This window comes from Tripterygium wilfordii, chromosome 11 (assembly GCF_013401445.1).
Source record: "Tripterygium wilfordii isolate XIE 37 chromosome 11, ASM1340144v1, whole genome shotgun sequence".
Lineage (NCBI taxonomy): Eukaryota > Viridiplantae > Streptophyta > Magnoliopsida > Celastrales > Celastraceae > Tripterygium > Tripterygium wilfordii.
In genome coordinates, this window is record NC_052242.1 from 2,777,699 (window position 1) to 2,792,704 (window position 15,006).

The following is a 15,006-nucleotide window of genomic DNA, read 5'->3' on the forward strand; positions in this document are numbered from 1 at the left end:
TTCATTGTCTTCGCTCGAGGATTAGACAACTAGTGACTCGAGTGTATTAATAGACCTCCCTTTGTCGCAACATTATCTTTATTTTTTTCGTACAACTAGGTTAATTGCCCTTTTTAAAATATATCATAATCAGATTCAGAAATTGGGAGAGTGAACGTGTGGTTGAAAATTGAATATTGTATTCTAAAGTTTGACAAACACTTTTGTCTGTCAGTCAAAATCCAAGAAAAAAACAAAGAAGGGATGAGAAAAATGGTGAAAAGCCAACATCAGGAATCAAGAATTGGCTCAAGGGATCACCAAAGGGCCATGTTGTCTTGTCTCCCTAAAACTATAACCCCCTCGCATTCCCTATTAGCCATTCGCCGTCCCCAGTAGTTACACTACCTAGCGTGACCCACTGACCCTTTCCTCATTTGTTAACCACGACCCTTTCCTTATTCGTTAACCACGACCCTCTTCTCTCTCTTTCTAGGTAGCTTGGTGCTTGGAAAACCCGCTCCATGCTTCCGCTCATTGGCTGTTCGGGGACTCCATGCGCCACTTCACATGAACAATGTGCGCCCCTTCTTTCATTAGTTCGTTCTTTCACTTATTGCCGCCGCATGCATGCATGGACTGTTGAAAATCCCGAGACATACTCACATCATAGATATTGTCATCTTCCCCGTGAATACATCGAACCCACACGACTTTGATTCTCCCTAACTAACAAGTGGACCAAGACCCAACTCACTTAATTAGGGAAAAGACCTCTTACGTGTAGTAGGGACTTGGACAAACTTATATACCACATGGCTGGATATCACTTAACCGATGTGGTATTCTTACATGGACTACACCAAACACACAAACACTAATTTCACTGCCTTAATAAATTTAACCTTCTCAATTTTATAGGGTACAAATGTCGTAAGGACACTTGTCAAGGATTGACTACAATATATCACAATATGTCATGTGTCATGCATACTCTCTCACTTAATTTTTTTAAACTTAAAATACATATATTTTTCAGATTTCAATGCACATTTTTCACCATTATCTAGTGTGCGCCCTGAGGACACTCATTATGATTTTCCTTTATAAAATAGCTCTATATATTAAAATAATTTATTAAAAATGATCCAGGGATGGTTTATCTATAAAATTTGTTCAAAACAAATATACCACATTCAATTGGGTAAGTCCCAACCGATTGGTATATAAGTGCAAAGTCCACACCTAACATTACAATAACTCAATAAGGCTTTTTCTTAGTCTAATGTGCTGGACTTTGACCCATATAGTTGCTGGGCTTGCACAGTGAGTTGGATTTCGGCCTGTAATAGTTGGGATAAGAATGAACAAAACTGTGTGGGTTCGATGTATCCATGGAAAACAAATGACCCAAAGTGAACAACATTGCTGACATGTATGGAGGTGTGGATTTCTGAAAATACTTTTTTTTACCCTTACCAACAATGGACGTATGAGCAGCTAATTCAACATTGCACCTCATGCAAGGGGTGTACCCAAGTTAGAACAATGCTACAAACTCCAAATTTATGACTTTCAATTTACTCCTAATTCATAGTCATTAATTATAAACACACATGTAAATCACCTTAACTTCCAACACTTCCACATGAATCGGAGGTAAAATGAGAGTCACAAATTAGGCGTCTCATATATTTTTCCCAAAGTTCTTAGCTGATTTGAGGCAATTTTATAATTCTTGAAGGGTTAGGTCAAGGTTTTAAATTTTTAGTTGGTTCAAAATACTAAAATTTGTTGGGGAAATAGTATGATTATAAATATTTTTTATATGATTTTTCTTTCCAATAGAGTCAACTGACCCCAGAAAATTGGTCTTGGGTCCATCCTTGCCTCAATGGATAATTTATAACTTATTTTAGGCTAGATTTTGCATGAACTGATCATGATGGAGAACCAAAAATTATATTTTTAATTTGTTTTGTAGTTATATAAAGGATTTGGAAAATCAACAAATATCGATCCCTCCTTTAGTGTCCCCTCGAGAGTTAACTCTTTCTTCTTTCTTGTCACCATCCCTCCAAAAAAATTATCCATTAAAATCCAGATAATTTCTCACTTTTGGAATTTGTAAATCTAAAAAGAAAATTGTTTACGCAATGTCAACGTGGTTATAAAATTATATACTGATATCGTCCAAAATTGTGTACTCGGAGGACCTCTCTGATCCGACGCTCAAGTCGTATTAGCAAGCAGTGCAGGGGTACAAAATTAAGATCGTTTAGCTATAGTAGAGTCTCCTTTTATATGAGTTGGATGACTTCTAGTTTTCATAGGAGTATATCTCTTCTCCCTCCCCGATCTTAGATGGATTTCCAGGAAAGTGAATCATATTTTCATTCTTTTCCTAAGTGGAGTTGGTATCCTCTTGAACTCCTGATTTCCTTGAGGTTTTTGGTCACTGCGAGTTACCAAAAGATATATATGTCTAGGGAGAGTTTTGATCGTTAACGAGATACTCTCTCCTCAGTTATCATTCCTCTCGCGAGTTCTTTAGATATCTTCTCTTTAGTTAGTATCCTCGGCTCTACCTTGTTCCGTGATCGAGGAAGCTTCTCGATTCATCTTGTTAAAGTCTCATATCGAAATATGTGGGCGCTAATGCCTTATTTATAAGGTCAAACCCACCCTTAACCACTAACAAGGCATTTTCCTAGGCTTGAATGAGTTAAGACTAGCCCACTTGTTTGGGTCTAAGGAGAAACAAAGTCGTACAGAACCGATGTATCCACCGGAACTGGACAATCCAAAGCAGACAATATTGTTGGTGTGTATGAGGGTGCGGATTTATAACATGGTATCGGAGCAATTCAGTCCAGTTGGACATGACATCTACTCCATTTATTGGGTCTGACATAACCCAGTCCACAAGTGCGTGGAAATATTAAAGTCTCACATCGAAATATGGGGGCATTAATGCATTATTTATAAGGTCAAGCCCACCCTTTACCACTAACAATGCATTTTCTTAGGCTTGAGTAAGTTGGGCCTAACCCACTTGCTTGGACTTAAAGAGAAACAAAGTTGTACGGGACCGATATATTCACGGAAACTAGACGTATTTTCCTTGCACGTATCAAAATTCGAGTGTTGGTTATTTTGTTACTATCATATACAAAACTTGTCTAGTTTGAGTGACTTACAGATCATTGTACGGATTAATTTGTTTATTCAGTGTATGACTGAAGGATTTCTATTTAAAATCTGGAGTTTATTAACCATACTAAAATGGTATGTTGCCCACTTGTTCTTGCTATTTGAGGATTTTTTTTTCCTACTCTTTTTTATTTTTTATTTTATGTGGTACATATTTATCATAGGATAGCCGCGTATTCTCTCTGTGGCTCTAGCCACTAGCAAGTAGCAATAAACCATATCGCACACAGCAACCACTCAAGCCACGGCTCCACCCTTAGCCGAATCGACACTCTCTCATTACACAGACTCTCGATCTGACGTCACTGGTTTTTTGTCCAACGCAACCGTATGAGTTTAGTTGGTCCCACAGCGTCCCTTTGACACGTTTTGTACCACTCCACACCACGAGTCCTATACTCCTATGGCTATATATAAGTCCATCACCACTGCAACTCTTTCGCAGCAGCAGAGAAGAGGAGAGAGAGAGTGAGATTTTCCTTTTCTTATTATCTATTGACGCTGTAAAAAAGATCTCTCATGGCGGCCTCAGTCGATAACGGCCACTTTACAACTTCGTTGAATGGCGTTGTTCGGTCACTGAAGCCAGGTACAAACCACAGGTCCGGCTCGCCGGCACGGAATTGTAATTTCTCATCTCCGGTACATGAACTCACTCAGCCCAAAAAAGCAGTCCAAATGGCGGATGACTTGTCAAGCGAAGACGATGAGGATGAGAATGATTATAAGGCTTTGATTCTAAAAGGCAACAATGAATTGGAGCCTTCGATTTTGGATCCTAGAGATGAAGGCACGGCGGACAATTGGATTGAGCGGAACCCTTCCATGATCCGGCTCACAGGGAAACACCCCTTCAATTCTGAACCGCCGCTTAACCGGCTTATGCATCACGGTTTCATTACTCCGGTCTCTCTCCACTATGTTCGGAACCACGGATATGTCCCCAAAGCTAACTGGGATGAGTGGACAGTCGAGGTCACCGGTTTAGTCAAAAGACCGACCCGGTTCACCATGGACCAGCTTGCTAACGACTTCCCGAGCAGGGAATTCCCGGTCACGCTTGTTTGCGCAGGGAACAGGCGCAAGGAACAAAACCTGGTCAAGCAAACAATTGGTTTCAATTGGGGCGCTTCAGGAGTATCCACTTCAGTGTGGCGGGGTGTACCGTTGCGTATCTTGCTCAAGCGATGTGGCATCTATAGTAGAAAAGGTGGGGCCCTCAACGTGTGCTTCGAAGGAGCCGAAGATTTACCCGGTGGCGGCGGATCCAAATACGGGACAAGTATCCGTAAAGAGATCGCTATGGATCCATCGCGTGACATCATTCTCGCTTACATGCAAAACGGCGATGTCTTAAAGCCGGATCACGGGTTCCCGGTTCGGGTTATCATGCCCGGTTTCATCGGTGGTCGTATGGTGAAATGGTTAAAACGCATCGTAGTGACGACAAAGGAATCCGACAATTACTACCATTACAAGGACAATAGGGTCCTTCCATCTCATGTTGACGCCGAGCTCGCTAATGCTGAAGGTATTTTTAATGAATCAAACGTAGTGGCACATGAATTTTGTCTTTGTGTGAAATATTTTTTGTTCGAACCTATTTGAATTTTGTTTGACGCGTTTGGGTTTTGTTGGTTTCTTCTGCTGCAGCCTGGTGGTACAAGAAGGAGTATATCATCAATGAACTCAACATTAACTCGGTCATAACGACGCCGTGTCATGAGGAGATATTGCCGATAACTTCATGGACCACTCAAAGGCCATACACCATGAGGGGATACGCATATTCCGGTGAGTTTTATTGAAATTCCAAGTCCAAACACATCAATAATATTATTTTATTTGAGTTTATCGAATCAATGTCAATACATCGAGGCCGTAAAATGTTTTTTTTGATGTCTCATTATGGTACTTGAGCACGGAAAACAAGATATGATATTTGTTTATAAACCACTCAATCGAGTTATTGCATGTGATATTATAGTCGTGACAAGTCTTGCGAGTTCTATCCAAATGTTCGTTTTGTGGGGACATAAAACAAAAACTTGAAGTGGAAGTAGTTCTAATTTTGGAAGTACCGCTAATTTTGTTACCTTGACAGGAGGTGGGAAGTACGTGACACGTGTCGAGGTAACAATGGACGGTGGGGAGACGTGGCACGTGTGTAGTTTGGACCACCCTGAGAAGCCCAACAAGTATGGTAAATATTGGTGTTGGTGCTTCTGGTCCGTGGAGGTGGAGGTGCTGGACCTACTTGGGGCCAAGGAAATTGCAGTCCGAGCCTGGGACGAGACCCACAACACCCAGCCCGAGAAGCTTATTTGGAATCTTATGGTATATTCTCCTCTCTTTTTTCCTGCCCAAATACTGTTACTAGTGCCGTCCATTCTGGGTGTTGGTGCCTAAGAGATGGTCAAAATGGATGTTTCTGTCATGGCCTCTGACTTGTTAGTGCTTGCATCACCTTCATAGGCTAACCATTTTTGATTGATTGAATAATCGATCGAGTTGGTGACAAATTTGCCAGCTGGGTCTTATGAAGGTGATTTGATGAGCTAGGGTCATGAAGGTGATGTGAGAGTCTTATTCATGCTTTCAACTTTAGATTCCTTTTATTAATTTCGGCCCCATAAGTGTGGAAGTGGAGGCTGATATATCTTTGTCTAGTTAGGCGGCTAATTAGAAATTAGAACTCTTTTTTATATGTTCGAAGTTGGTACATACGTAGTTGCCCCAGTTGCCATTAGTTTTATCAAAGAAAGTTACCAAGACAGTAGTCTTTGGAAAAGTCAAAAGTTCTCCTAAGCTATTATATTGCTAGTGACTAATATGGTGCATTAGTATATATAGTTTTCATAAATGATAAAGATTTCAATAGTTAGTATTTCAATTATCCTCGGAGTTGGTATACGCATCGGATTCAATTAAATTCGTGGACTTTACATGTCTTATATGAAATCAGATACGTATAATTTAAATAGTTGAGATAACTAGGATACCAACTGTTAATATCCTTATGTATAGTATTTTATGTGATGACATCAAAGTAGTTGACTGAGTTGAATTTATTATGACATGGTGTTTTGATTTATAGAAATTGTATTATAATGTGCAGGGAATGATGAACAACTGCTGGTTCCGAGTCAAAACCAATATTTGTAAACCTCACAAGGGTGAAATTGGTATAATATTTGAACACCCAACACTCCCAGGCAATCAATCTGGTGGATGGATGGCTAAAGAGAGACGCCTAGAAATATTATCGGAGACCCAACAAGCCTTAAAGAAGAGCGTCTCATCGCCCTTCATAAACACTTCTTCAAAGTCCTTCTCATTGTCGGAGGTCAAGAAGCACCACTCCCCTGATTCTGCCTGGATTATCATCCACGGCCACGTCTACGACTGCACACGCTTCCTCAAAGACCACCCCGGAGGCGTCGACAGTATTCTGATAAATGCTGGCACAGATTGTACTGAAGAATTTGATGCAATCCATTCTGATAAGGCCAAGAAGATGCTGGAAGACTATCGAATTGGTGAGTTGATCACCGTCGATTATAGCTCGGATTCAGCTGCCTCGTCTCCTAATAGCTCCGTCCACGGTGCCTCTAACTTGACACATTTAGCTCCGATCACTGAAGTTGCACCGGCAAGGCCTGTTGCTCTTGTTCCACGCGAAATTATTCACTGCAAGCTTATCGAAAAGATATCGTTATCTCACGACGTTCGTCTCTTTCGGTTCGCATTGCCATCTGAGGATCAAGTTCTTGGATTACCAGTAGGAAAACACATATTTTTACGTGCCACCATTGAAGACAAATTGTGCATGAGAGCTTATACTCCAACAAGCACCATTGATGAAGTTGGTCACTTTGATCTAGTGATCAAGATTTATTTCAAGGGCGTCCACCCCAGATTTCCCAATGGTGGGCTCCTCTCACAACACCTTGATTCGCTCCCGATTGGGTCTATTTTGGACGTGAAGGGGCCATTGGGACACATTGAATATAACGGGCGTGGAAATTTCATGGTTCATGGAAAACCCAAGTTCGCCAAGAAGCTAGCAATGTTGGCCGGTGGGACCGGGATCACACCAATTTACCAAGTGGTTCAAGCCATTTTGAAGAACCCAGAGGATGAAACAGAGATGTACGTGGTCTATGCGAACAGAACAGAGGAGGATATACTGTTGAAGGAAGAATTTGATTCCTGGGCTTCAAAGCATGATAGGCTAAAGGTGTGGTACGTGATTCAAGAGTCGATCAGGGAAGATTGGAAATATAGTGTGGGATTCATTACAGAGAGTATCTTGAGAGATCATATTCCAGAAGGATCAAATGATACTCTGGCTCTGGCATGTGGGCCACCACCAATGATCCAGTTTGCAGTGCAGCCAAATTTGGAGAAGATGAATTATGATGTCAAGAATTCTTTGTTGATCTTTTAGAGAGAAAATTCGTACGTGTTGTTGATCTTTTTGAAGAAATAATGCTTTGTAGTTTGTGTATATATATATATATGATTTTTCTAAGCATGTTTCGCGTGAAATTATCAACCCGACTTCATGGGTTGGTTAACCGTTGATTATCAACTGGCCGATAATAAGTCGATTGGTTGATAATAGCCGATAAAATCAACACAGTACCAACCCTAATTTTATGTCTTGATATTAGCCAAAGGCAGAGGATAAGAGAATGGTTGAGGCAAAAAAACATAAAGTGGTCAATGATGTGGAGAAATCAATAACAATATGATTTAAAATAAAACCTTCTTGTATGGATTGCATGCCTTCGGCATACATATATCAAATGTAATAATGGTTTTTATGTTTTGTGCACCTATTTGGCAGTTACAATAGTGGAAAAGAAAAACCCTGTTTTCTTAGTAGTTTTTAGTTATAAAATAATCTCAAATATTTATTATTAAATTATCTTGTGTTTGGATATGCTTAAAATACAACGTTTTGGTTGAAAATATATATTTTTTGAAATAACACATAGAAATTATGTTTACGGTTGGAATCGAATATTGTGCACATATATGCCTAACACTACCAATTGTCAACCAAGTCAACCCTCATTGGTTTCAAATAGAATTTTCTTATTTGAAAACCAAAAAAAAATTGTATTTTTTTATTCATAATCTAGACCCCTTGTTCAACAATATATTCATAGTTTGTATTTACATGTCCGGACTCTAACTTGAATTGGATTTTAGACGTATTTAATTGACTAAATTCGGATTGGTTTAAATCTGGACAAGTAGATCGGATGATGATCTAATTCAGATTAGGAGCCGGACAAGTAGATCGGATAAGATTTCAGTGTTTAGACCCTAACTCGGTTTTTAACCAAGCAAAAATTTTATGTTTGGACTCGAATTTCGAACATATACTTTATGTCCAAACTTAATTTAATCCGGGTCGGACAACTTCGATCATCTGATACATATATAGTTTTCCCACCCCTTGATTTATCCATAATATCTTGGCGCCGCCGCCGAATTCATGCCCCAAAATCCCGCACCTCGCAAACCAGCCGAGGGTCGTTCAAGGCCCCACAAACCCGGTTGTTGCTTGGTGCGTGGAAGGGTCACCCACTTTGCCACTTAGCCACATACATTAATATGACCCCAAATCAATTTTGTAATCATATAAATATGACCTCGTTAAAGTTTAATAATTACCCGCACATGTAATGGAATCATCCAACATAATAATCATTAATCAATAATTTATTTTTGTATTCTCTTCAATGATTAATTATTAATCTTCAATAAACTCAATCGTCACAACCTATTTTGGCATACATTGTAACATTGACACGTATATAAATTATAATACAATGCATCTTCTTACTTTCTTAGGGTTTCTACAATTTGCTGTGCTTTTCAAGTGTGATGAAATCAGATTAGGCAGCAAAATATCTTGCGAAATTTAAAAACAAAATATATAAGACAACGCAATGATGTGGAAATTAAAAATAAAAGAAAGGAGGGTGACGTGGTCGTTGCTCATATTTTAATGAGGCAGCTTGAACTTGGTGTTAGTTGGTAGGGGTTCTTGACTAGGTATTAAAAATGTACACAACTTGGACAATTGAGCCACTGGTTGATCAAATATGGCTCCAGAAATCCTGGGAATTTTCAATTAATTTTACAGTGCATACACGGCTGTCATGTATGAGACACAAATCTTCCAATTTCAGTCACTTTTCTCACTGTTTTTTGTATTAATTTATACGCAACTAGGAGATAAGGTGGTGAGTTTTGAATCCACAACCTCTATTACTCTGCTGTGTGTGGACTACAAATACTATGGGTCAAGCAAACTGGACCAAGTTTAGGTTTAATTTGCTAAACCTAAGCCTAAGCCCAGCCCAAAAGTGTCTAAACTCATCTCATAACCTAACCCCAGCACAAAAGGTGGGCTCTGCCGGCCGCGGACCATATGGCACATTATTGATACTTTGATAGGATGTCAATAATGAGGTCGAATCATGGACCAGGGCCGCAGGCCCATGTTTCTTGTTGGGTAGTCGTTTTGATTCCCCTAAATGTTTTATTTTCTTCAGGGACGAGGAAGATTTCTCTAGGGTTTTAGTTAAATATCAATGTATTGTTTTGGTTTATTTTTGCTGTATAAATTTTGAAAAATCTTTCTGATCATCCAATAATGGGGAGAAGGAAGAAAGGATGCACAGAAACTAAAATGTTGGCCGCAATCACATACCTGACGAAATACTGAATTAAGATGAATTGACTTAATCTTGAATTTACTTTGATCGTTAAATCTTATCGGTTAGAAATCAAAGCCCAAAAACATCGAGAAATATTATTTGTTCTGGGTCATGCATTCGCACGGATTTGTTTATATTGGCCATCTCCGACTTGATAGTACTTAGGTTCAGGAAAAAAAAAAATTTGTTGTGTGAAAGATGCAAGACTTTACTTATATGTCATTTGGTTGTGTTATATCAATGCTATGTGGTATTGTAAGTCTTGACATTATATGTAGTACAATTATTTTTAACTTGTATTTTATGCTTTGTGCAAATCACATTCTTGATATGGTACCAGATCCTAATAGAACATCAATAATGGTAATTGCTAGCTGGAAGCAACTCCAGGGAATCAAAATGACTTTTTTTAGTGGCCAAGTGAAATTATTTGGTATTTAGAATCACTTATAAGTTGATGGCACGTCTCAGATGGATCGAAATTAGATCGGATACAGTGCTATTAGTGAAAATCTTTAAACTGAAATATCAACAAACGTAAGTTACGAAGTCTAACCCAAGATGTTTTTCTTTGGAAAAGATACTCTGATACTTAAGTCAGAAAAACAGAAAGAATAAAGCCAACAACTTGAATGATCAAAGATCTTAGCCAAAGCTGTGTATGAATATTTACCTGGCCGGGATGCCTTTATATAGTGATGGATTAATTCGAGTATGTAAAGGAGTAGGAGCGTTGTCTTCTGTTTTGTTTAGAAGACGTTGATCTTAGTTCTTTGAGTTAGAGTTGGAGTCATATATTACTTTTGTATAACTCTATTGCATTCAAGCAAGATGTACTCCTCAGTGTCGAGAAAGATTTCTCGGGACCGAGATAAGTCTTACGTGGCTTACCAACTTTGACAGATGAGGACATCATCCTATACTATTTAAGAGAGAGAATTTTTGCTCATCTCGGTTAGGCCACGTGTCTCCTTCTGATTGGGGTTTAGAGTGGTATTATTCAGAAGTGTTATTAGATAATACTTGCATGGGAATATATATATATTCCAATGCAATTGAGGATAAGAATCAAAAACTTTCAAGCGCATAAGAATCTTTCTTCCTTTCTACTTTTATCTCTACTTGTGAGTCACGATTCCTCAATTCCCACCATTTATAAGAGCAGTTCATCAAGAACAAGAAAATAAAAGTGAAGTTGCCCATCAGCTCCTACAATTAATCTAAGCATAATTCCAATGGCTCAGTTGGGTTCTCTCTCTGCAGAAACTGAGACACTGAGTTATGCCCTAAGCCTCATTGAGGCATTTAGGGCATTCGACTCCGACAACGATGGATCGATCACTGCTGCAGAGCTCGGAGGAGTCCTGGCTTCACTCGGGTACAACGCAAGCGAAGAAGACACAGGAGCCATGATGCAACAAGGAGACAAAAACAAAGATGGGTTACTAAGCATTGAGGAGTTCTTAGAGATGAACACCAGAGATTTGGAACATGGTGGACTTGCAAGTTTACTCAGAGACGCTTTCGAGCATCTTGACCTTAACAATGATCAAAGTGTCACAGCAGAGGAACTCTGTCAGAATATGGAGAATATGGGATTGGAGTTGTCTTTGGAGGATTGCCAAAGTATTATTGCTTCAATGGATGCTGATGGGGATGGAGCTGCTAGTCTTGAAGATCTCAAGCTCATACTCAATTCCCTTCTCTAGATCAATCTTTAGTGTCATATATATATATATATATATAGATATAGATATAGATTGTGTGTACGACTATGATCGTGGAAGCTTTTTCTATCTCAAATAAGAAGTTAGAAATGGAATTGTTGCAGTATACGTGTGGTGTATGTTTGGATGATCATGAACTACCTAAGATGGGTGTTAGCATATTGAGGTGAACTTTTATTGTAACATTAAACATGTCTTTACATTTCTATATATATATGTTTATGTTTAGATACTTACGACTAGCTAGTTAAAACTAATTCAAACCTTCATCTATTGAGAACTACTAAAAAAATTATATATGGAGACTAATCATGCAAGAAACATAACTTAATATTAACAGCACCATTAGGTATCCACAGTTTATCTCAACATGACATGACGAACTGACTCAGCAAGTGACATGTAAAAATTGATTTTTTTTTTGAACCAAAATACTCTTATTTTTATAAAACTATCAGTCCAATTACTCTCCGACACATGCTGACATCATTTTTTATTTGTCCATTCTTATAGTCCATTGTCTTGTTGAAACACAATGGAATTTCAAAAAGTGATGAAATTTTACTGTTTTTCAAAAACAATAGAGTTTATTAAATAGTGAGATTAAGTCTTAAAATGTGAGATTAGGACTAAATTCATATTCTAAAAAAATAACGATATTCGCAAACAGTGAAATTTGGACTAAATTTACAATTAAAAAATAATGGAATTTAATAAAAAAAAACAATGGAATTTATTAAAATATTAAAATTAGCCTTAAGAGGTGAAATTAATTATAATTCACATTCCAAAAAAGTAATGAAATTGGCCCTAAAATGTAAAATTGGACTAAATTCAAAGTTAAAAAAAACAATAGAATTTCCAAAAATGATATAATTTCATTGTTTTTAAAAAAATAATGAAATTTATTAAAACATTGAAATAATGAAATTAAGCCTATGCAGCCACGAAAATGTCATAGTGAAGTTTTTCGCCATTATCAAGGCATACACATGTTGTTATCAAGGACAATTAGAAATGCCCATAAAACCAAAATTAAAGGAAAATGGTTTGGCATAATTTATGATAAAAAATCATAAAATGCATAATAATCCCTCTTGAAATCACACCAACAGGCCAGTAAATAATGGGGCCTTCTTGGGCCCGCATAGAAAGAGACAAGAAATGGCCCAATGCAGGACTAATGGGCTGCAAACTTGGGCTACAAAATTGACCCGGGAAATCTAAGTGGATCTGGGTACCCAATCCAGTGGTTTTTCTGCAACGAAGATGTAAAACGGCTGTGCAACCTTCTCTTCGTCGCTCTCGCTCTCGCTCTCGCTCTCGCCGTCACATATTTCAGCCATGTTTGGATTTCGCAGTTCGGTGGCAGCCGCATCTGATATTGGGCTCCGTCTTCTTCGAAATACGTCGGTAAGTGCCATTGACTCCGTTTCAGTCAGCAAATCCTTATGTGGCTAAGAGATTCATCTAATTTGGTTGCCTAGGGTTTTGTAAGTAGGATTTATTTCTGCGATTTCTTGTTGAATAGGTGAAATAAGTTATAATACGAGAGTAGAATAGGTGTTCAGCGATCATGTCGAGTCTTATCAGTTTTGCTTGCTTGTTTCGTCCTTCGATTTGTAATTATTAGGGTTTAGGGTTTATTTTGAAAAGTTGTCGGGAGGGATGCCAAACTCTAATGTACTTACAATTGCTTGGCTGATCACAACTAACTGATCTGCCAACATTGATGACATTTTCACATCTACTTGGGATTTCCTTATATTGACTTTATTATCATTTCATAGTTGTGCTTGCTAATGAGGAAAATAACGAATTTGTGAAATTCAGAAATATACTTTCTTCAAAAAACTTTATAATATCTTCTATTTTACCCCTTTTGAGGCAAAGACTTGAATGATTTTTGTTGAAAAGAAATTCTAGACTACTGCTTTTGAAATTGTAACTGAACCGTGGGTCGAGTTTTGGTGGACATACAAATATGGCTGAAATAGTTATTCCATAATGTTTTATGGTATCAACTTGTTAATCTGGGATTGATGTTATTCTACAGATCAACTCGAGGTTTAGTCTTTTAGTTACGGTTATTCAGTATTCCAACATAGGGTGAGAGTTTCTGTTTGTTTACACCTCAATCTCTTAATGTATTTGCTGTCTACGAGTAGAATTGAAATCATATGAATGGGGCATTTAAGATTGTAAGTTCTTGGAACCTCCCTGTTGTGTTCTGCTCTGCAGTTTCATGGTCTGTGGGTCCAATGCTTTCGTTTGGGAAACACAGAGATTCCAATCAACAAGCGACTGGCAGTCTCTCTTCAGCACATCCATGGAGTTGGCCGTGCCAGAGCCAACCAAATTCTCGCTGACCTCAGTATGGTGAACAAGCCCACTTGTGATTTGACTGCATTTGAAATCAATTCTCTGCGCGAGGAAGTCCGAAAGTATATGATAGGAGAAGATTTGGTAATTCTTTGATCTATCCTTTGCTTTCGATTTCATATGTTTGACTATTTGTAACTTAAATTTCTGGTGTTGTAGAAACGAGCTGTTAGAAGTGATATACATAGACTGATAGACGTCCAATGCTACAAAGGGATTCGGCATACTCAGGGGTTGCCAGTCAGAGGACAGCGCACGAAAACGAATGCTCGGACAGTTAAGGGTCGGGGGGCTGCTGTTCCGGGAAAGAAGAAACCTACTAGATAATCTGAATTCTCACCCCCCATTGTTTTCTTGTTTTATTATAAGGTATGTTTTTGGTTATATCTGAAATGGTTAAGCCGCTATGGTTTCTTTTTACTGGAAATTGTAGACATTAGCTGTTGGATTTTGCTTTTGCTTTGCATTAGCTTTTGGGGAAACAATGGCACGAGTTAGGGGAAGCCTATTGCTGTTTCAGGAAAGGTGAAACCCTCTAGTTTTTTTGATAACCCAGATGAGACCCTCTTGTTAATCTGACGCAATAATCAATACCCCCTCCCCCAAAAACTTATTTTCGTCTTTTATTCTAAGTTGGATTTTTTGTTTATATCCCAAATGGTGTTAAGGTTGCTTGTTACTGGAAATTTTTAGCATTTGTAGTTGAATTTGACTTGGGCCTTGCGTTAGCCTTTAGCCGTTGAGGCAACAATGGCACCTCTCCCATGGTGGAATTGAGTGTACTTGCAGTGTTTTAAAGCTAATATTGCAAACCTGGCGGCTGATTGGCTTGTGAGGATATTATAACTGTTCTATCTTTCTGAATTTGTTTGTAGCAATGAATTTGGAAGTCATTACAGTCATGGATTAAGGAATGCATGTATGTTGAAGTGCCTCATAGGAATTTCATTTGCTTAAATGACAAT

General features: G+C 38.4%; 3 protein-coding genes across 3 annotated transcripts; all 3 read left to right on the plus strand.

The window, feature by feature from the left end:
- Positions 1–3,623: 3,623 nt before the first annotated feature.
- Positions 3,624–7,729, plus strand: LOC120009223 (nitrate reductase [NADH]-like). Its single transcript, XM_038859705.1, has 4 exons — positions 3,624–4,723; positions 4,846–4,986; positions 5,297–5,529; positions 6,311–7,729. Exons 1-4 carry the CDS (start codon positions 3,712–3,714, stop codon positions 7,640–7,642), a joined length of 2,718 nt encoding a protein of 905 aa, XP_038715633.1. The 5' UTR covers positions 3,624–3,711; the 3' UTR covers positions 7,643–7,729.
- Positions 7,730–11,102: 3,373 nt separating this feature from the next.
- LOC120009734 (probable calcium-binding protein CML29) lies at positions 11,103–11,859 on the plus strand. The gene has a single exon (XM_038860428.1). It carries the CDS (start codon positions 11,168–11,170, stop codon positions 11,639–11,641), a length of 474 nt encoding a protein of 157 aa, XP_038716356.1. The 5' UTR covers positions 11,103–11,167; the 3' UTR covers positions 11,642–11,859.
- A 1,058-nt stretch (positions 11,860–12,917) lies between these two features.
- Positions 12,918–14,399, plus strand: LOC120009002 (small ribosomal subunit protein S13, mitochondrial). The gene is made up of 3 exons (XM_038859422.1): positions 12,918–13,072; positions 13,901–14,125; positions 14,201–14,399. The coding sequence occupies exons 1-3, from the start codon at positions 13,004–13,006 to the stop codon at positions 14,366–14,368; spliced, it is 462 nt and encodes a 153-aa protein (XP_038715350.1). The 5' UTR covers positions 12,918–13,003; the 3' UTR covers positions 14,369–14,399.
- The last annotated feature ends 607 nt before the right edge of the window (positions 14,400–15,006 follow it).